At 40.1% G+C, this 14,789-nt stretch overlaps 1 protein-coding gene across 1 annotated transcript in view; it reads right to left on the minus strand.

The window, feature by feature from the left end:
• The window catches only part of TMTC1 (transmembrane O-mannosyltransferase targeting cadherins 1), a 378,921-nt gene that overhangs the window by 246,451 nt on the left and 117,681 nt on the right, over positions 1-14,789 (minus strand). The window contains exon 7 of the mRNA XM_053718806.1: positions 1,147-1,336. Within this exon, the coding sequence (XP_053574781.1) occupies positions 1,147-1,336 (190 nt within the window). The remainder of the gene's footprint in view (positions 1-1,146; positions 1,337-14,789) is intronic.

A 14,789-nucleotide genomic window follows, 5' to 3' on the forward strand; every position in this document is an offset into this window, starting at 1 on the left:
TAGGGTGTTAGGTTTAAACATAACTTTTTTTCCCCATATACATCAATGGGGTTGCCTTACGGAGCTTTTCAATCCGCGCTTCAGGTGTTTTTTTCTAACACTCTCTCCCTATTGATGTCTATGGGGAAAGCGTGCACGAGCACGTATTCTCAGCCAGTGGCTTTTGTGCAGTATGGAGCTTAACGCCACCATATCGCACGCACAAGGAGGCTTTTCAAAAACTCGTAATGGCAGCGCTATGGAGGGTGAAATAACGCAACTTTTCTAGCGTTCGTTTTGCAACCCTCTATAGCGCAAAACTCTTAATCAAGGCGATAGACAGTAAACACAATGATATTTTAATATAATGGATTACATTATGTATAATAAAAAAAAAATATGCAGTATACTTTCATTATTTATTTTGCCCAATGTTTATTAAATTTAGCCCTAAAAATGGTAGATTTTGTCATTCTCAGAGCTAGAGATGTGCCTTGCAACATATATTTCCTTAATTGACTTTAGATAATAACAACTCTAAAATAATACACTTTACACTCTCTAAGTGATCTAGCTAGCCTTGTTGTCTGCAAACTCAAGCCTGGATTGGCTCCTACAAATAAGAAAAGTGCTGGGTGGAGTTGGCGTATTGAAAAACAGTTGCATTAAGCAAGACGTTAATTTGTTTTCATAATGATTAGATGTCTTTTAATTACAATGAGTTCAATTTACAAATGCCAGATAAGTTTGCTGGGTTATATTCTTTTTCTCCTTTTAACTTTTTGCTATCTTGTAGCCCAGGCACAACAGATAATAGTGCTAAAGCTATATCTCTACAGTTATAGGATGCTTCTTGAGATAAGACTTCTTTCATTATTCCTCCTTCGAAGATCGTCACCGGTCTCTCTAACCAGTTAGTGCAACAAAGCCAGCAGGTCCAAGATTATCTGCCCTGGTCACTTAAACCACCATTGGGCAAGCTATACAATACTGATTCTTAACAAGATGTCAAGATGCCCTGCATAACACTCCTTACATATCTAAAGACATTTGCCTTGCCTGTTAATCACATCTCAGTGCAAGAATACTATAGATATCAGTAGCAAGATTCATTGTATACATTTTTTTTCCATTTATGTAAAATGTATTTTTTAATACCCATAATACCTTGGATACTGACAGACAGTGCCAGCCCAATGACACCAGGATCATCAGAAGAAGGAAAGTCGCCATGTTTCGTTCATCCCACATGGAATGAATCAGAGGGATGCTGCCCACTTGCCAGTCATAGCACAGAGTCATGGGCGCCAGCATAAGCCACGCATTAAAAGCCAAAAGGTAGGAGTGGGTCAGAAGCCTACAATACAGAGACATCATATTAAACTGACCCTGTAGAATTTATTGGTTTCTTTTAGCAAGGAATGGCAAACAAATATATATATATATATATATATATATATATATATATATATATATATATATACACACACACACAATACAACAAAGAAATCATCATAACTCACTGTGTAAAATGACAATCAAAAGTGCTAGCAGTAAAGAATCCACAACACATTAAATTGCAGCTGCACTAACGAAATAATGCAAATGTGAAAAGCTTTATTTGTGCATATAAATGTAATACTTCAAGCTCTTAGTGATTAAAGACATTCAACTCAAAATTAAATCCCTGTTAAATGGTTTATTAAAAGGGATACTAAACCCAATTTTTTTCTTTCACTATTCAATTTTAAGCAACTTTCCAATTTACTCCTATTATTAATTTTCCTTTGTTCTCTTGCAATCATTATTTAGAAAGCAGGAACGTAAATCTTAGGAGCCGGCACATTTTTGGTTCAGAACCTGGGTTACTCTAAATGTAGCAACCAATAAGCAAGCACTATCCAGGGTGCTGAACCTAAAATGGGCCGGCTCCTAAGCTTTACAAATAGTAATCTATTTATATGAGAAAGTATATATAATTCTATATTATATCTACTTGTTCAGTGTGCTCTTCTGGCAACGTTTTATTTACATCTTTTTCCATAAACTACAGCAGGATAAAAATATAATTTATGCTTACCTGATAAATTAATTTCCTTCATGGTGGTAAGAGTCCATGATCCATTACTCCTGGGAATTACTCTTCCCTACCACTAGAAGGATTCCAAAACTCTATAAAACCCCTCCCACCTCACCAGTACCACAGTCTAACGTATAGTCAAGCACAAAGAGGAAGGAAAAGTAATAAAGAGCAAACAAAATATGAACAAGGGGAAAAAGATGTGTGCAAAAAAAAGAAAAAAAAACAACCCAAAAAAATACAGGGTGGGGTTTCACATAAATTATGTGGTGAGAATCCACAATCCATTACTCATGGGAACTAATACCTAAGCTGTGGAGTCCACAAGTAATAACAGAAAAGGGTGGGATCTAAAAACATATTTATTCATAGAGAAACCAAATCCACAACCCCAATAGAGCCTACAAAAGGCAATTAAAAGTAACCAACAGGCACAACTAAACTGAGACAACTGCCCGAAGAACATCCTACCAAAGGCTGCCTTAGAAGATGCAAAGACATCAAAATGGCAGAAAAAATATGCCAAGAAGACCAAATAGCTGCCTTGCAAAATTAGTCCATTGATAAAACATTCTAAAACACAAGAAGTGATAACTGGTCTGATAGAATGAGCAGAAATCCCTCTAGATGGAGGCTGACCTGCTTCCAAGAAAGCTATATAAAACAGAAGCTTCAACCAAGAAGCCAAATAAACAGCAGAAAGTTTTTACCAGCAAAAGGAACAAGCAAACTAAAAGTTTCTCTGAAAACCTTGGTAGTGTCTACATAACACTACAAAGTTCTAACAGAAACTAAAACATGAGGAGATTATTCTGAATAAATCTAAGGACTAAGACATAAAGAATGAACAACAAAGTTCCAACAAATATCGTCAGAAAATACAGCCTTATCCTAAAGAAAAAATAAGATAAGGGGGGGGGGGGCACAAGAAAGAGCAGATGAAAACACTAAAAGAAAAAAACTTCCAGAAATAAGTTTAATATCCGACTAATGCAGCGATTCAAAAAGAAGGAACCAGCAAAAACCTCAAGACCAAATAAAGGTTCCAAGGAGGAAAAATTGGATAATAACAGGCCAGGCTAGAACTAAATCATGAACGACAGGAAGATTAGCAATCTTCTATAGAACATAACTAAAATGGCCAGAAATATGACCCATTAAAGAACTGGCATATAAACCCATATCTAAACCATCCTGTAAAAACAGAAAGAAAACTAGGAATTCTAAAAGAATGCCAAGAAAAAACATGATTCGAACACCAAGAAATAAAGGCTTTTCAGACCTTAAAATAAACATTATACTAGTCACAGACTTACAAGCCTGCAAAAATAACTTGGAAACTGAACAAATAATGCAAACACAATTTTCTGATTTCTGGTTCTATCTCCATGCCATTAAGCAAAGAGAACTAGAATCTGGATTGAAAAATGGACTTTGAAATAGATGGTCTGTATACAAAAGAAGCAGCCAAGGAAAGAAACGACATCAGAACCAAATCTGCATATCAAATTCTGCAGGAAAAAGCTGAAGCAATCAGAATCACCAAAGATCTTCCTGACAAATCTTAGCAATCACCCTGGGAAAAAAGACAGGTTGAAAAATTATAGGCTAGCCAGAAAGACCACTGAAATACCAGAGCATCCAAAACCACAGTTCAAAGATCCCAGGGCCTTGCACAGTACCTGGAAATTTGAGATTCAAACGAGAGACCATCAGAACAATCTCTGGGCGACCCCAAAGATCTATTATCTGTTAGAACATAACCAGATAAAGAGACCACTTTTCTAAACATGCTTCCCAGTTGCAGAAATCATACAGCAATAAGCTTCTGTCCAGAAAGAATGCGAGATACTATCCTCATAACTATGGAACTGAAAGTTTCTCCCTGATAATTGACATAAGCTGGAGATGTAAGCTAGTCTAATCTGAAAACAGAGAAAAGAGTCCCTTTTCAATATAGTCTAACCCTGAAGGGCCATGAATATTGCACATAGTTTAAAAACATTAATAGGAAACCTTGCCTCTGAAGGAGACCAAACTCCTTATGCCTTCTAAGACCCTGTGACGGCCCACCATCCCGAAAAAAACTTGCATCTGTAAAGATTACAGACCAAGAAGTATGAAAAAAAGAATCCCCCTGGATAAAGAGCTAATAATTCAGTCACCAAGACAGAAACAAGATCTGATTACAGAAAAGAGGAAATCCAAAACCTCAGAAACCGATGATGTTCCTTTAAAATCTATTGTGGCTATAAACTGACCATACAGAATAGTTCAAATAGTTTCCATTTCGAAAGTAGGAACTTGAAAGACTTGTTCAAGGTTTATAGTTCAGAATTGAACTTAGAAACAATGAATAGGTAGGAGTTCCCATTAACCTGAGTCTTTAAAGGGAACCTAGGAACATAAGATATAACAAACTTTCCCTTGGGAGGCCTTGACTATATTGACTAGGCCTTGATGAAACCTAGTCAATATCCTTGAGACTATAATAATCAAGGAATTAGAACAGACTAAAACCAATGTTCCTGAAAAAAGGAATAACCTACCCAGTACCAGAGTCTTTGGACCGAGAACTGTATCTAAATGCAGACTTGGATGAGGGAGAGGATATTAAAACTGCTGGACCTGTCCAGGTAAAACTAATGGGAACTGACCCTGTCAGCATCCTCCAGAGCATATAAATAGACCTGGTAATTAGGGATGCAGCCTTGCAAGCAGAGGGTTCAGTGCTCAAATTCACTTATAGGCACCAAAGCATTTACAAATACTATTCTGTTATTTCCAGACGGAACCAGAGGAACTCTCATATTGGGAGAAGGAAAAAGATTTCTGAGTCCTGTTCTGACTAAAGGGACAACACACAAATCTGAGCTTTAAAAATACCCTTGGACTTCTAGTCCTGAGGAAACCAAACAAGAATCAGATAAAATCTTTCCCTGAAAAAAAGTTAAGTCTGGAAATAGAAATCAAGTCAGAAGACCAAGATTCTAGTTATAATGCTTTTCTAGAAAGAACAGCTAAAGGCATATTCTAGCATTAATACATTATGTCAAAAATACATCACAAAAGAAAGCATTTACAGATTTAAACAACATAAAGAAGTTTAAAAAATCTTACTGGCAGAATCATAAAAAATCTGCCTAGAAAGACTATATAACCAAAAGAACTCACAAATAATAAGCACCTCACAGTTGTCCAGCAAACTGATCTCCCACCAATCAGCATCCACAGCATCCACAGCATACATTTTTGTATAAACAAGGGGGATGGATGTATAGCTTGAAGAACAGTACACAACAAGTTGTGATGATAAAAACCTTAATAAAAATCAAATAAAACAAAGATAACATGTACAGTACATTATTCTAAGTAGTGTCATTGGTCTTTTTCAATCTTCTAAAAACATGTTTTCAGCCTCCCAAGGGCTGTTCATCAGGTCTAAAAAATTGATTCAGGCAAGGGAGCCTCTAAAAGCGCCTACAGCTTGTGATGCAGTGCAGGAATGAATTTTTGTTCTATTTATTTATGCATGCTTATAGATATTAAATATTGTATATATTGTTTTTAACTTAAGATTAACATTGTGTCAAAGAAAGGACACTTTGTATTTATACATTTTTGTATTGCTGAATTGCATTAAGTGTTTAAGACACTAGGGGGCGTGTGCATTGCCAATCACTGATTGGTGGCCTAAATGAAGGTTGGGCTATATAATGGTGCAGTTTATGATGTCAGCTATGCCTGATTAAGCCCCATCTACTTCAGGATCATTAACCTCTAAAGTAAGTAAGAAAGCAAAAATTCCCTTAAAACCGACTGAACATGCTTAACATAAAACAAAATAAAAGGATGTCAGTAAAAATATCAGAAGAAGATTCTTGATCAAAATAGAAAACTACCCCCGCAGACTCAAAACTAGAAACATTAACAATAGCAGGCTAAAAACTAGTAGAAGGTAAACTCTGAACTGATCTTTTACTCTTAGTTGAAAGACGCATGGCCATCAACATTTCAGCACTGTTGTTCGGAGGAAATTCTTATTAAAACATAGTCAGTTCCTCATATAAGGAACAAACAGAAGAAGCAATAACACCATTTGAAGCAAAAACAGTAGTAGCAGAATGTCAGAATGCAGATTTAGGGACAGAATTACCAGGCTCCGTAACTGCAGAAAAAAAAAGTTAAATGCAGAAAACATAAAGTTAAATTATATCCCTATTAAAAAAAAAGCTCTGTAACTGCAGAAAAACTAAAAATGTTAAATGCAGAAAACAAAAAGTTAAATGATAATATCCCCATTAAAAAAAGCTCTTGAAGAAAGGAAAACTTACCCCCTCTGAAAGAAACTGATAAGAAACTTACAATTTGAAAAATCACAAACACAAGACAAGTACATCTTGCATACAGACAGCACACTTGTAAAGCGAGGCGCACATCGAACTTACGTCATAAATAATAGAAAAAGGTGCCAAAAAGTACGCAAACTATGATGCAAACGTACAATGAAGCACGCAGACCCAAAGTCCAACATGCACCAATGTCGGGCACAAAAAATGTATGCATTCAAAATTTATGTTTACCTGATAAATTTCTTTCTTTTCCGATGCACCGAGTCCACGGATTCATCCTAACTTGTGGGATATTGTCCTTCCTGATAGGAAGTAGCAAAGAGAGCACCACAGCAGAGCTGTCTATATAGCTCCCCCCTTAATTCCACCAGTCATTCGACCGAAGGCCAAGGAAGAAAAGGAGAAACTATAAGGTGCAGAGGTGACTGAAGTTTACATAAAAAAATACTATCTATCTTGAATAGAAAGGGCGGGCCGTGGACTCGGTACATCGCAAAAGAAAGAAATTTATCAGGTAAGCATAAATTTTGTTTTCTTTTGCACGGATTCATCCTAACTTGTGGGATACCAATACCAAAGCTTTAGGACACGGATGAAGGGAGAGACAAGACAGGAACCTAAACGGAAGGCACCACTGCTTGCAAAACCTTTCTCCCAAAATATAGCCTCTGAAGAAGCAAAAGTATCAAATTTGTAAAATTTTGAAAAGGTATGAAGCGACGACCAAGTCACAGCCTTACAAATCTGTTCAACAGAAGCATCATTTTTAAAAGCCCATGTGGAAGCTACCGCTCTAGTAGAATGAGCTGTAATCCTTTCAGGAGGCTGCTGTCCAGCAGTTTCATAAGCCAAACGGATGATGCTTTTCAGCCAAAAGGAAAGAGAAGTCGCCGTAGCCTTTTGACCCCTACGCTTGATTGAAGATAAAATAAAACTAACAGTTTAACACCTCTTCTCTTTACTCTTCCTACTTAGAGCCAGCAAAGAGAATGACTGGGGGTGGAGTTAAGGGAGGAGCTATATAGACAGCTCTGCTGTGGTGCTCTCTTTGCTACTTGCTGTCAGGAAGGACAATATCCCACAAGTTAGGATGAATCCGTGGACTCGGTACATCATGCAAAAGAAATATGTGCTGAAGCGTTAAAAAAACAAAATTTATGCTTACCTGATAAATTTATTTCTCTTGTGGTGTATCCAGTCCACGGATCATCCATTACTTGTGGGATATTCTCCTTCCCAACAGGAAGCTGCAAGAGGATCACCCACAGCAGAGCTGTCTATATAGCTCCTCCCCTAACTGCCACTCCCAGTCATTCGACCGAAGACAAGCAAGAGAAAGGAGAAACTATAGGGTGCAGTGGTGACTGTAGTTTAAAAATAAATAAAAAACACCTGCCTTAAAATGACAGGGCGGGCCGTGGACTGGATACACCACAAGATAAATAAATTTATCAGGTAAGCATAAATTTTGTTTTCTCTTGTAAGGTGTATCCAGTCCACGGATCATCCATTACTTGTGGGATACCAATACCAAAGCTATAGGACACGGATGAAGGGAGGGACAAGGCAGGCGCTTAAACGGAAGGCACCACTGCCTGTAAGACCTTTCTCCCAAAAATAGCCTCCGAAGAAGCAAAAGTATCAAATTTGTAGAATTTAGAAAAAGTATGAAGCGAAGACCAAGTCGCCGCCTTACAAATCTGTTCAACAGAAGCCTCATTCTTAAAAGCCCATGTGGAAGCTACCGCTCTAGTAGAATGAGCTGTAATTCTTTCAGGAGGCTGCTGGCCAGCAGTCTCATAAGCCAAGCGGATTATACTTCTTAGCCAAAAAGAAAGAGAAGTTGCCGAAGCCTTTTGGCCTCTCCTCTGTCCTGAGTAGACAACAAACAATGCAGATGTTTGACGAAAATCTTTAGTAGCTTGTAAATAAAACTTTAAAGAACGAACCACGTCAAGATTGTGTAATAGGCGTTCCTTCTTTGAAGAAGGATTAGGACACAGTAACGGAACAACAATCTCCTGATTGATATTTTTATTAGATACCACCTTAGGTAGAAAACCAGGTTTGGTACGTAACACTACCTTATCTGCATGAAAAATTAGATAAGGGGAATCACATTGTAAAGCAGGTAACTCCGAAACTCTTCGAGCCGAGGAGATAGCTACTAAAAACAGAACTTTCCAAGATAAGAGCTTAACATCTATGGAATGCAAAGGTTCAAACAGAACCCCTTGAAGAACTTTAAGAACTAAATTTAAACTCCATGGCGGAGCCACAGGTTAAAACACAGGCTTGATTCTAACCAGAGCCTGACAAAACGCCTAAACATCTGGAACCTCAGCCAGACGTTTGTGCAAAAGAATAGACAGAGCAGAAATCTGTCCCTTTAAGGAACTAGCTGACAAACCCTTCTCCAATCCTTCTTGGAGAAAGGATAATATCCTAGGAATCCTGACTTTACTCCATGAGTAACCCTTGGATTCACACCAATGAAGATATTTACACCATATCTTATGATAGATTTTCCTGGTGACAGGCTTTCGCGCCTGTATTAAGGTATCAATGACCGATTCGGAGAAACCACGCTTTGATAAAAACATAATTTATGCTTACCTGATAAATTTATTTCTCTTGTAGTGTATCCAGTCCACGGATCATCCATTACTTGTGGGATATATTCCCTTCCCAACAGGAAGTTCCAAGAGGATCACCCACAGCAGAGCTGCTATATAGCTCCTCCCCTCACATGTCATATCCAGTCATTCGACCGAAACAAGACGAGAAAGGAGAAACCATAGGGTGCAGTGGTGACTGTAATTTAATTAAAAATTTAGACCTGCCTTAAAAGGACAGGGCGGGCCGTGGACTGGATACACTACAAGAGAAATAAATTTATCAGGTAAGCATAAATTATGTTTTCTCTTGTTAAGTGTATCCAGTCCACGGATCATCCATTACTTGTGGGATACCAATACCAAAGCTTAAGTACACGGATGATGGGAGGGACAAGGCAGGAACTTAAACGGAAGGAACCACTGCCTGTAGAACCTTTCTCCCAAAAACAGCCTCCGAAGAAGCAAAAGTGTCAAATTTGTAAAATTTTGAAAAAGTGTGAAGTGAAGACCAAGTCGCAGCCTTGCAAATCTGTTCAACAGAGGCCTCATTTTTAAAGGCCCAGGTGGAAGCCACAGCTCTAGTAGAATGAGCTGTAATCCTTTCAGGGGGCTGCTGTCCAGCAGTCTCATAGGCTAAGCGTATTATGCTTCTAAGCCAAAAGGAGAGAGAAGTTGCCGAAGCCTTTTGACCTCTCCTCTGCCCAGAGTAAACGACAAACAGGGCAGATGTTTGACGAAAATCTTTAGTTGCCTGTAAGTAGAACTTCAAGGCACGGACTACGTCCACATTATGTAAAAGACGTTCCTTCTTTGAAGAAGGATTAGGGCACAATGATGGGACAGCAATCTCTTGATTGATATTCCTGTTAGAAACCACCTTAGGTAAAAACCCAGGTTTAGTACGCAGAACTACCTTGTCTGAATGGAAAATCAGATAAGGAGAATCACAATGTAAGGCAGATAACTCCGAGACTCTTCGAGCTGAGGAAATAGCCATCAAAAACAGAACTTTCCAAGATAAAAGTTTAATATCAATGGAATGAAGGGGTTCAAACGGAACTCCTTGAAGAACTTTAAGAACCAAGTTTAAGCTCCACGGAGGAGCAACAGTTTTAAACACAGGCTTAATCCTAGCCAAAGCCTGACAAAAAGCCTGGACGTCTGGAACTTCTGCCAGACGCTTGTGCAAAAGAATAGACAGAGCAGAGATCTGTCCCTTTAATGAACTAGCTGATAAGCCTTTTTCCAAACCCTCTTGGAGAAAGGACAATATCCTAGGAATCCTAACCTTACTCCATGAGTAACTCTTGGATTCGCACCAATACAGGTATTTACGCCATATCTTATGGTAGATTTTCCTGGTAACAGGCTTTCGTGCCTGTATTAAAGGGACATTATACACTCATTTTTTCTTTGCATAAATGTTTTGTAGATAATCTATTTATATAGCCCATAAAGTTTTTTTTTTAAATTAATGTATAGTTTTGCTTATTTTTAAATAACATTGCTCTGATTTTCAGACTCCTAACCAAGCCCCAAAGTTTTATGTGAATACGCTCGACTACCTACTCCAGCTTGCTCCTGTTTGTGTAAAGGGTCTTTTCATATGCAAAAGAAGGGGGAGGGGGGGGAGTGTCTTATTTGCCACTTGCAGTGGGCTTTCCAGCTACCTTTTCAACAGAGCCAAACTGACAGCTTCTAAGTAAGTTTTTAAACAGTTTTATACTGGATTTTTATATCAGTATCTGTGCATATTATTCTTTATAGTAGTGTCTATTACATGCAGTTATATGAAAATGAGTGTATACTGTCCCTTTAAGGTATCAATAACTGACTCGGAGAAGCCACGCTTTGATAGGATCAAGCGTTCAATCTCCATGCAGTCAGTCTCAGAGAAATTAGATTTGGATGATTGAAAGGACCTTGTATTAGCAGGTCTTGCCTCAGAGGTAGAGTCCATGGTGGACAGGACGACATGTCCACTAGGTCTGCATACCAGGTCCTGCGTGGCCACGCAGGCGCTATCAGAATCACTGATGCTCTGTCCTGTTTGATCTTGGCAATCAGTCGAGGGAGCAGAGGAAACGGTGGAAACACATAAGCCAGGTTGAAGAACCAAGGAGCTGCTAGAGCATCTATCAGCGTCGCTCCCGGGTCCCTGGACCTGGATCCGTAACGAGGAAGCTTGGCGTTCTGGCGAGACGCCATGAGATCCAGTTCTGGTTTGCCCCAACGATGGACCAGTTGAGCAAACACCTCCGGATGGAGTTCCCACTCCCCTGGATGAAAAGTCTGACGACTTAGAAAATCCGCCTCCCAGTTCTCCACGCCTGGGATGTGGATCGCTGACAAGTGGCAAGAGTGAGACTCTGCCCAGCGAATTATCTTTGAGACTTCTAACATCGCTAGGGAACTCCTGGTTCCCCCTTGATGGTTGATGTAAGCCACAGTCGTGATGTTGTCCGAATGAAATCTGATGAACCTCAGTGTTGCTAACTGAGGCCAAGCTAGAAGAGCATTGAATATTGCTCTTAACTCCAGAATATTTATTGGGAGGAGTTTCTCCTCCTGAGTCCACGATCCCTGAGCCTTCAGGGAGTTCCAGACTGCGCCCCAGCCTAGAAGGCTGGCATCTGTTGTTACAATCGTCCAATCTGGCCTGCGAAAGGTCATACCCTTGGACAGATGGACCCGAGATAGCCACCAGAGAAGAGAATCTCTGGTCTCTTGATCCAGATTTAGTAGAGGGGACAAATCTGAGTAATCCCCATTCCACTGACCTAGCATGCACAATTGCAGCGGTCTGAGATGCAGGCGCCCAAATGGCACTATGTCCATTGCCGCTACCATTAAGCCGATTACTTCCATGCACTGAGCCACTGATGGGCGTGGAATGGAATGAAGGACACGGCAAGCATTTAAAAGTTTTGATAACCTGGACTCCGTCAGGTAAATTTTCATTTCTACAGAATCTATCAGAGTCCCTAGGAAGGAGACTCTTGTGAGTGGCAATAGAGAACTCTTTTCCACGTTCACTTTCCACCCATGCGACCTCAGAAATGCCAGAACTATCTCTGTATGAGACTTGGCAATTTGAAAGCTTGACGCCTGTATCAGGATGTCGTCTAGATACGGAGCCACCGCTATACCTCGCGGTCTTAGAACCGCCAGAAGTGAGCCTAGAACCTTTGTAAAGATTCTCGGGGCCGTAGCCAACCCGAAGGGGAGAGCTACAAATTGGTAATGCCTGTCTAGAAAGGCAAATCTTAGGAACCGATGATGATCTTTGTGAATCGGTATGTGAAGGTAGGCATCCTTTAAGTCCACTGTGGTCATGTACTGACCCTCTTGGATCATGGGTAGGATGGTCCGAATAGTTTCCATTTTGAATGATGGAACTCTTAGGAATTTGTTTAAGATCTTTAGGTCCAAGATTGGTCTGAAGGTTCCCTCTTTCTTGGGAACCACAAACAGATTTGAATAAAATCCCTGTCCTTGTTCCGTCCACGGAACTGGGTGGATCACCCCCATTACTAGGAGGTCTTGTACACAGCTTAGGAATGCCTCTTTCTTTATCTGGTTTTCTGATAACCTTGAAAGATGAAATCTCCCTTGAGGAGGAAAAGCCTTGAAGTCCAGAAGATATCCCTGAGATATGATCTCCAACGCCCAGGGATCCTGGACATCTCTTGTCCACGCCTGGGCGAAGAGAGAAAGTCTGCCCCCCACTAGATCCGTTTCCGGATAGGGGGCCATTCCTTCATGCTGTCTTGGGGGCAGCAGCAGGTTTTCTGGCCTGCTTGCCCTTGTTCCAGGACTGGTTAGGTTTCCAGGCCTGTCTGGAATGAGCAACAGTTCCTTCCTGTTTTGGAGCGGAGGAAGTTGATGCTGCTCCTGCCTTGAAATTTCGAAAGGCACGAAAATTAGACTGTTTGGTCTTTGATTTGGCCCTGTCCTGAGGAAGGGTATGACCCTTACCTCCAGTAATGTCAGCAATAATTTCTTTCAAGCCGGGCCCGAATAAGGTCTGCCCCTTGAAAGGAATATTAAGTAATTTAGATTTAGAAGTCACGTCAGCTGACCAGGATTTAAGCCATAGCGCCCTCCGCGCCTGGATGGTGAATCCGGAGTTCTTAGCCGTTAGTTTAGTCAAATGTACAATGGCATCAGAAACAAATGAGTTAGCTAGCTTAATTTCATCCAATGGAGCTGTGTGAATGGCCTCTTCCAGAGACTCAAACCAGAATGCCGCAGCAGCAGTGACAGGCGCAATGCATGCAAGGGGCTGCAGGATAAAACCTTTTTGAACAAACATTTTCTTAAGGTAACCTTCTAATTTTTTATCCATTGGATCTGAAAAAGCACAACTGTCCTCAACTGGGATAGTGGTACGCTTTGCTAAAGTAGAAACTGCTCCCTCCACCTTAGGGACCGTTTGCCATAAGTCCCGTGTAGTGGCGTCTATTGGGAACATTTTTCTAAATATAGGAGGAGGGGAAAAGGGCACACCAGGTCTATCCCACTCCTTGTTAATAATTTCTGTAAGCCTTTTAGGTATAGGAAAAACATCAGTACACACCGGCAACGCATAGTATCTATCCAGCCTACACAATTTCTCTGGAATTGAAACTGTGTTACAGTCGTTCAGAGCAGCTAAAACCTCCCCAAGCAATACACGGAGGTTCTCAAGCTTAAATTTAAAATTAGAGATCTCTGAATCATGTTTCCCCGGATCAGATCCATCACCCACAGAATGAAGCTCTCCGTCCTCATGTTCTGCAAACTGTGACACAGTATCAGACATGGCTCTTACAGCACCTGCGCGCTCTGCATCTCTCCTAATCCCAGAGCTATCGCGCTTGCCTCTCAATTCTGGCAATCTAGATAATACTTCTGACAGGGTATTATTCATGATTGTAGCCATGTCCTGTAAAGTAATTGCTATGGGCGTCCCTGATGTACTTGGCGCCATAATAGCATGCGCCCCCTGAGCGGGAGGCGAAGGTACTGACACGTGAGGAGAGTTAGTCGGCATAACTTCCCCCTCGTCGTCTGGTGATAATTCTTTTATAGATAAAGACTGATCTTTATTATTTAAAGTGAAATCAATACATTTAGTACACATATCCCTATGGGGCTCCACACTGGCTTTCAAACATAATGAACAAGTAGATTCATCTATGTCAGACATGTTTAAACAGACTAGCAATAAGACTGGCAAGCTTGAAAAACACTTTACAAAAAGTTTACAAGCAAAATAAAAAACGCTACTGCGCCTTTAAGAAGCACAAAACCTGTCTCAAGTTGAAATAACAATGAACCAAAGCAGTTACATCAACCAAATTTTCACAGTAAATGTATTAAGTTAGCAGAGCATTGCACCCACTTGCAAATGGATGATTAACCCCTTAATACCCAAAACGGAATAACAATAGAAAAAAATGTTTTTTAAAGCAGTCACACACACTGTCACAGCTCTGCTGTGACTTTTTACCTCCCTCAATATGACTTTTGAAGCCTTTTGAGCCCTCTAGAGAAGTCCTGGATCATGCAGGAAGAAGCAGGAAGTCTGAGTCTGAATTTTTACTGCGCAAAAAAGCGCTAAAATAGGACCCTCCCACTCCTATTACAACAGTGGGAAGCCTCAGTTAACTGTTTCTATGCAGAAATTAGCCAGCCATGTGGAAAAAATTATGCCCCAATAAGTTTTATCACCAAATGTACGTTAAAAAAACGATTAAACATGCCAGCAAACGTTTT

This window comes from Bombina bombina, chromosome 6 (assembly GCF_027579735.1).
Source record: "Bombina bombina isolate aBomBom1 chromosome 6, aBomBom1.pri, whole genome shotgun sequence".
In the NCBI taxonomy this organism is placed as follows: domain Eukaryota; kingdom Metazoa; phylum Chordata; class Amphibia; order Anura; family Bombinatoridae; genus Bombina; species Bombina bombina.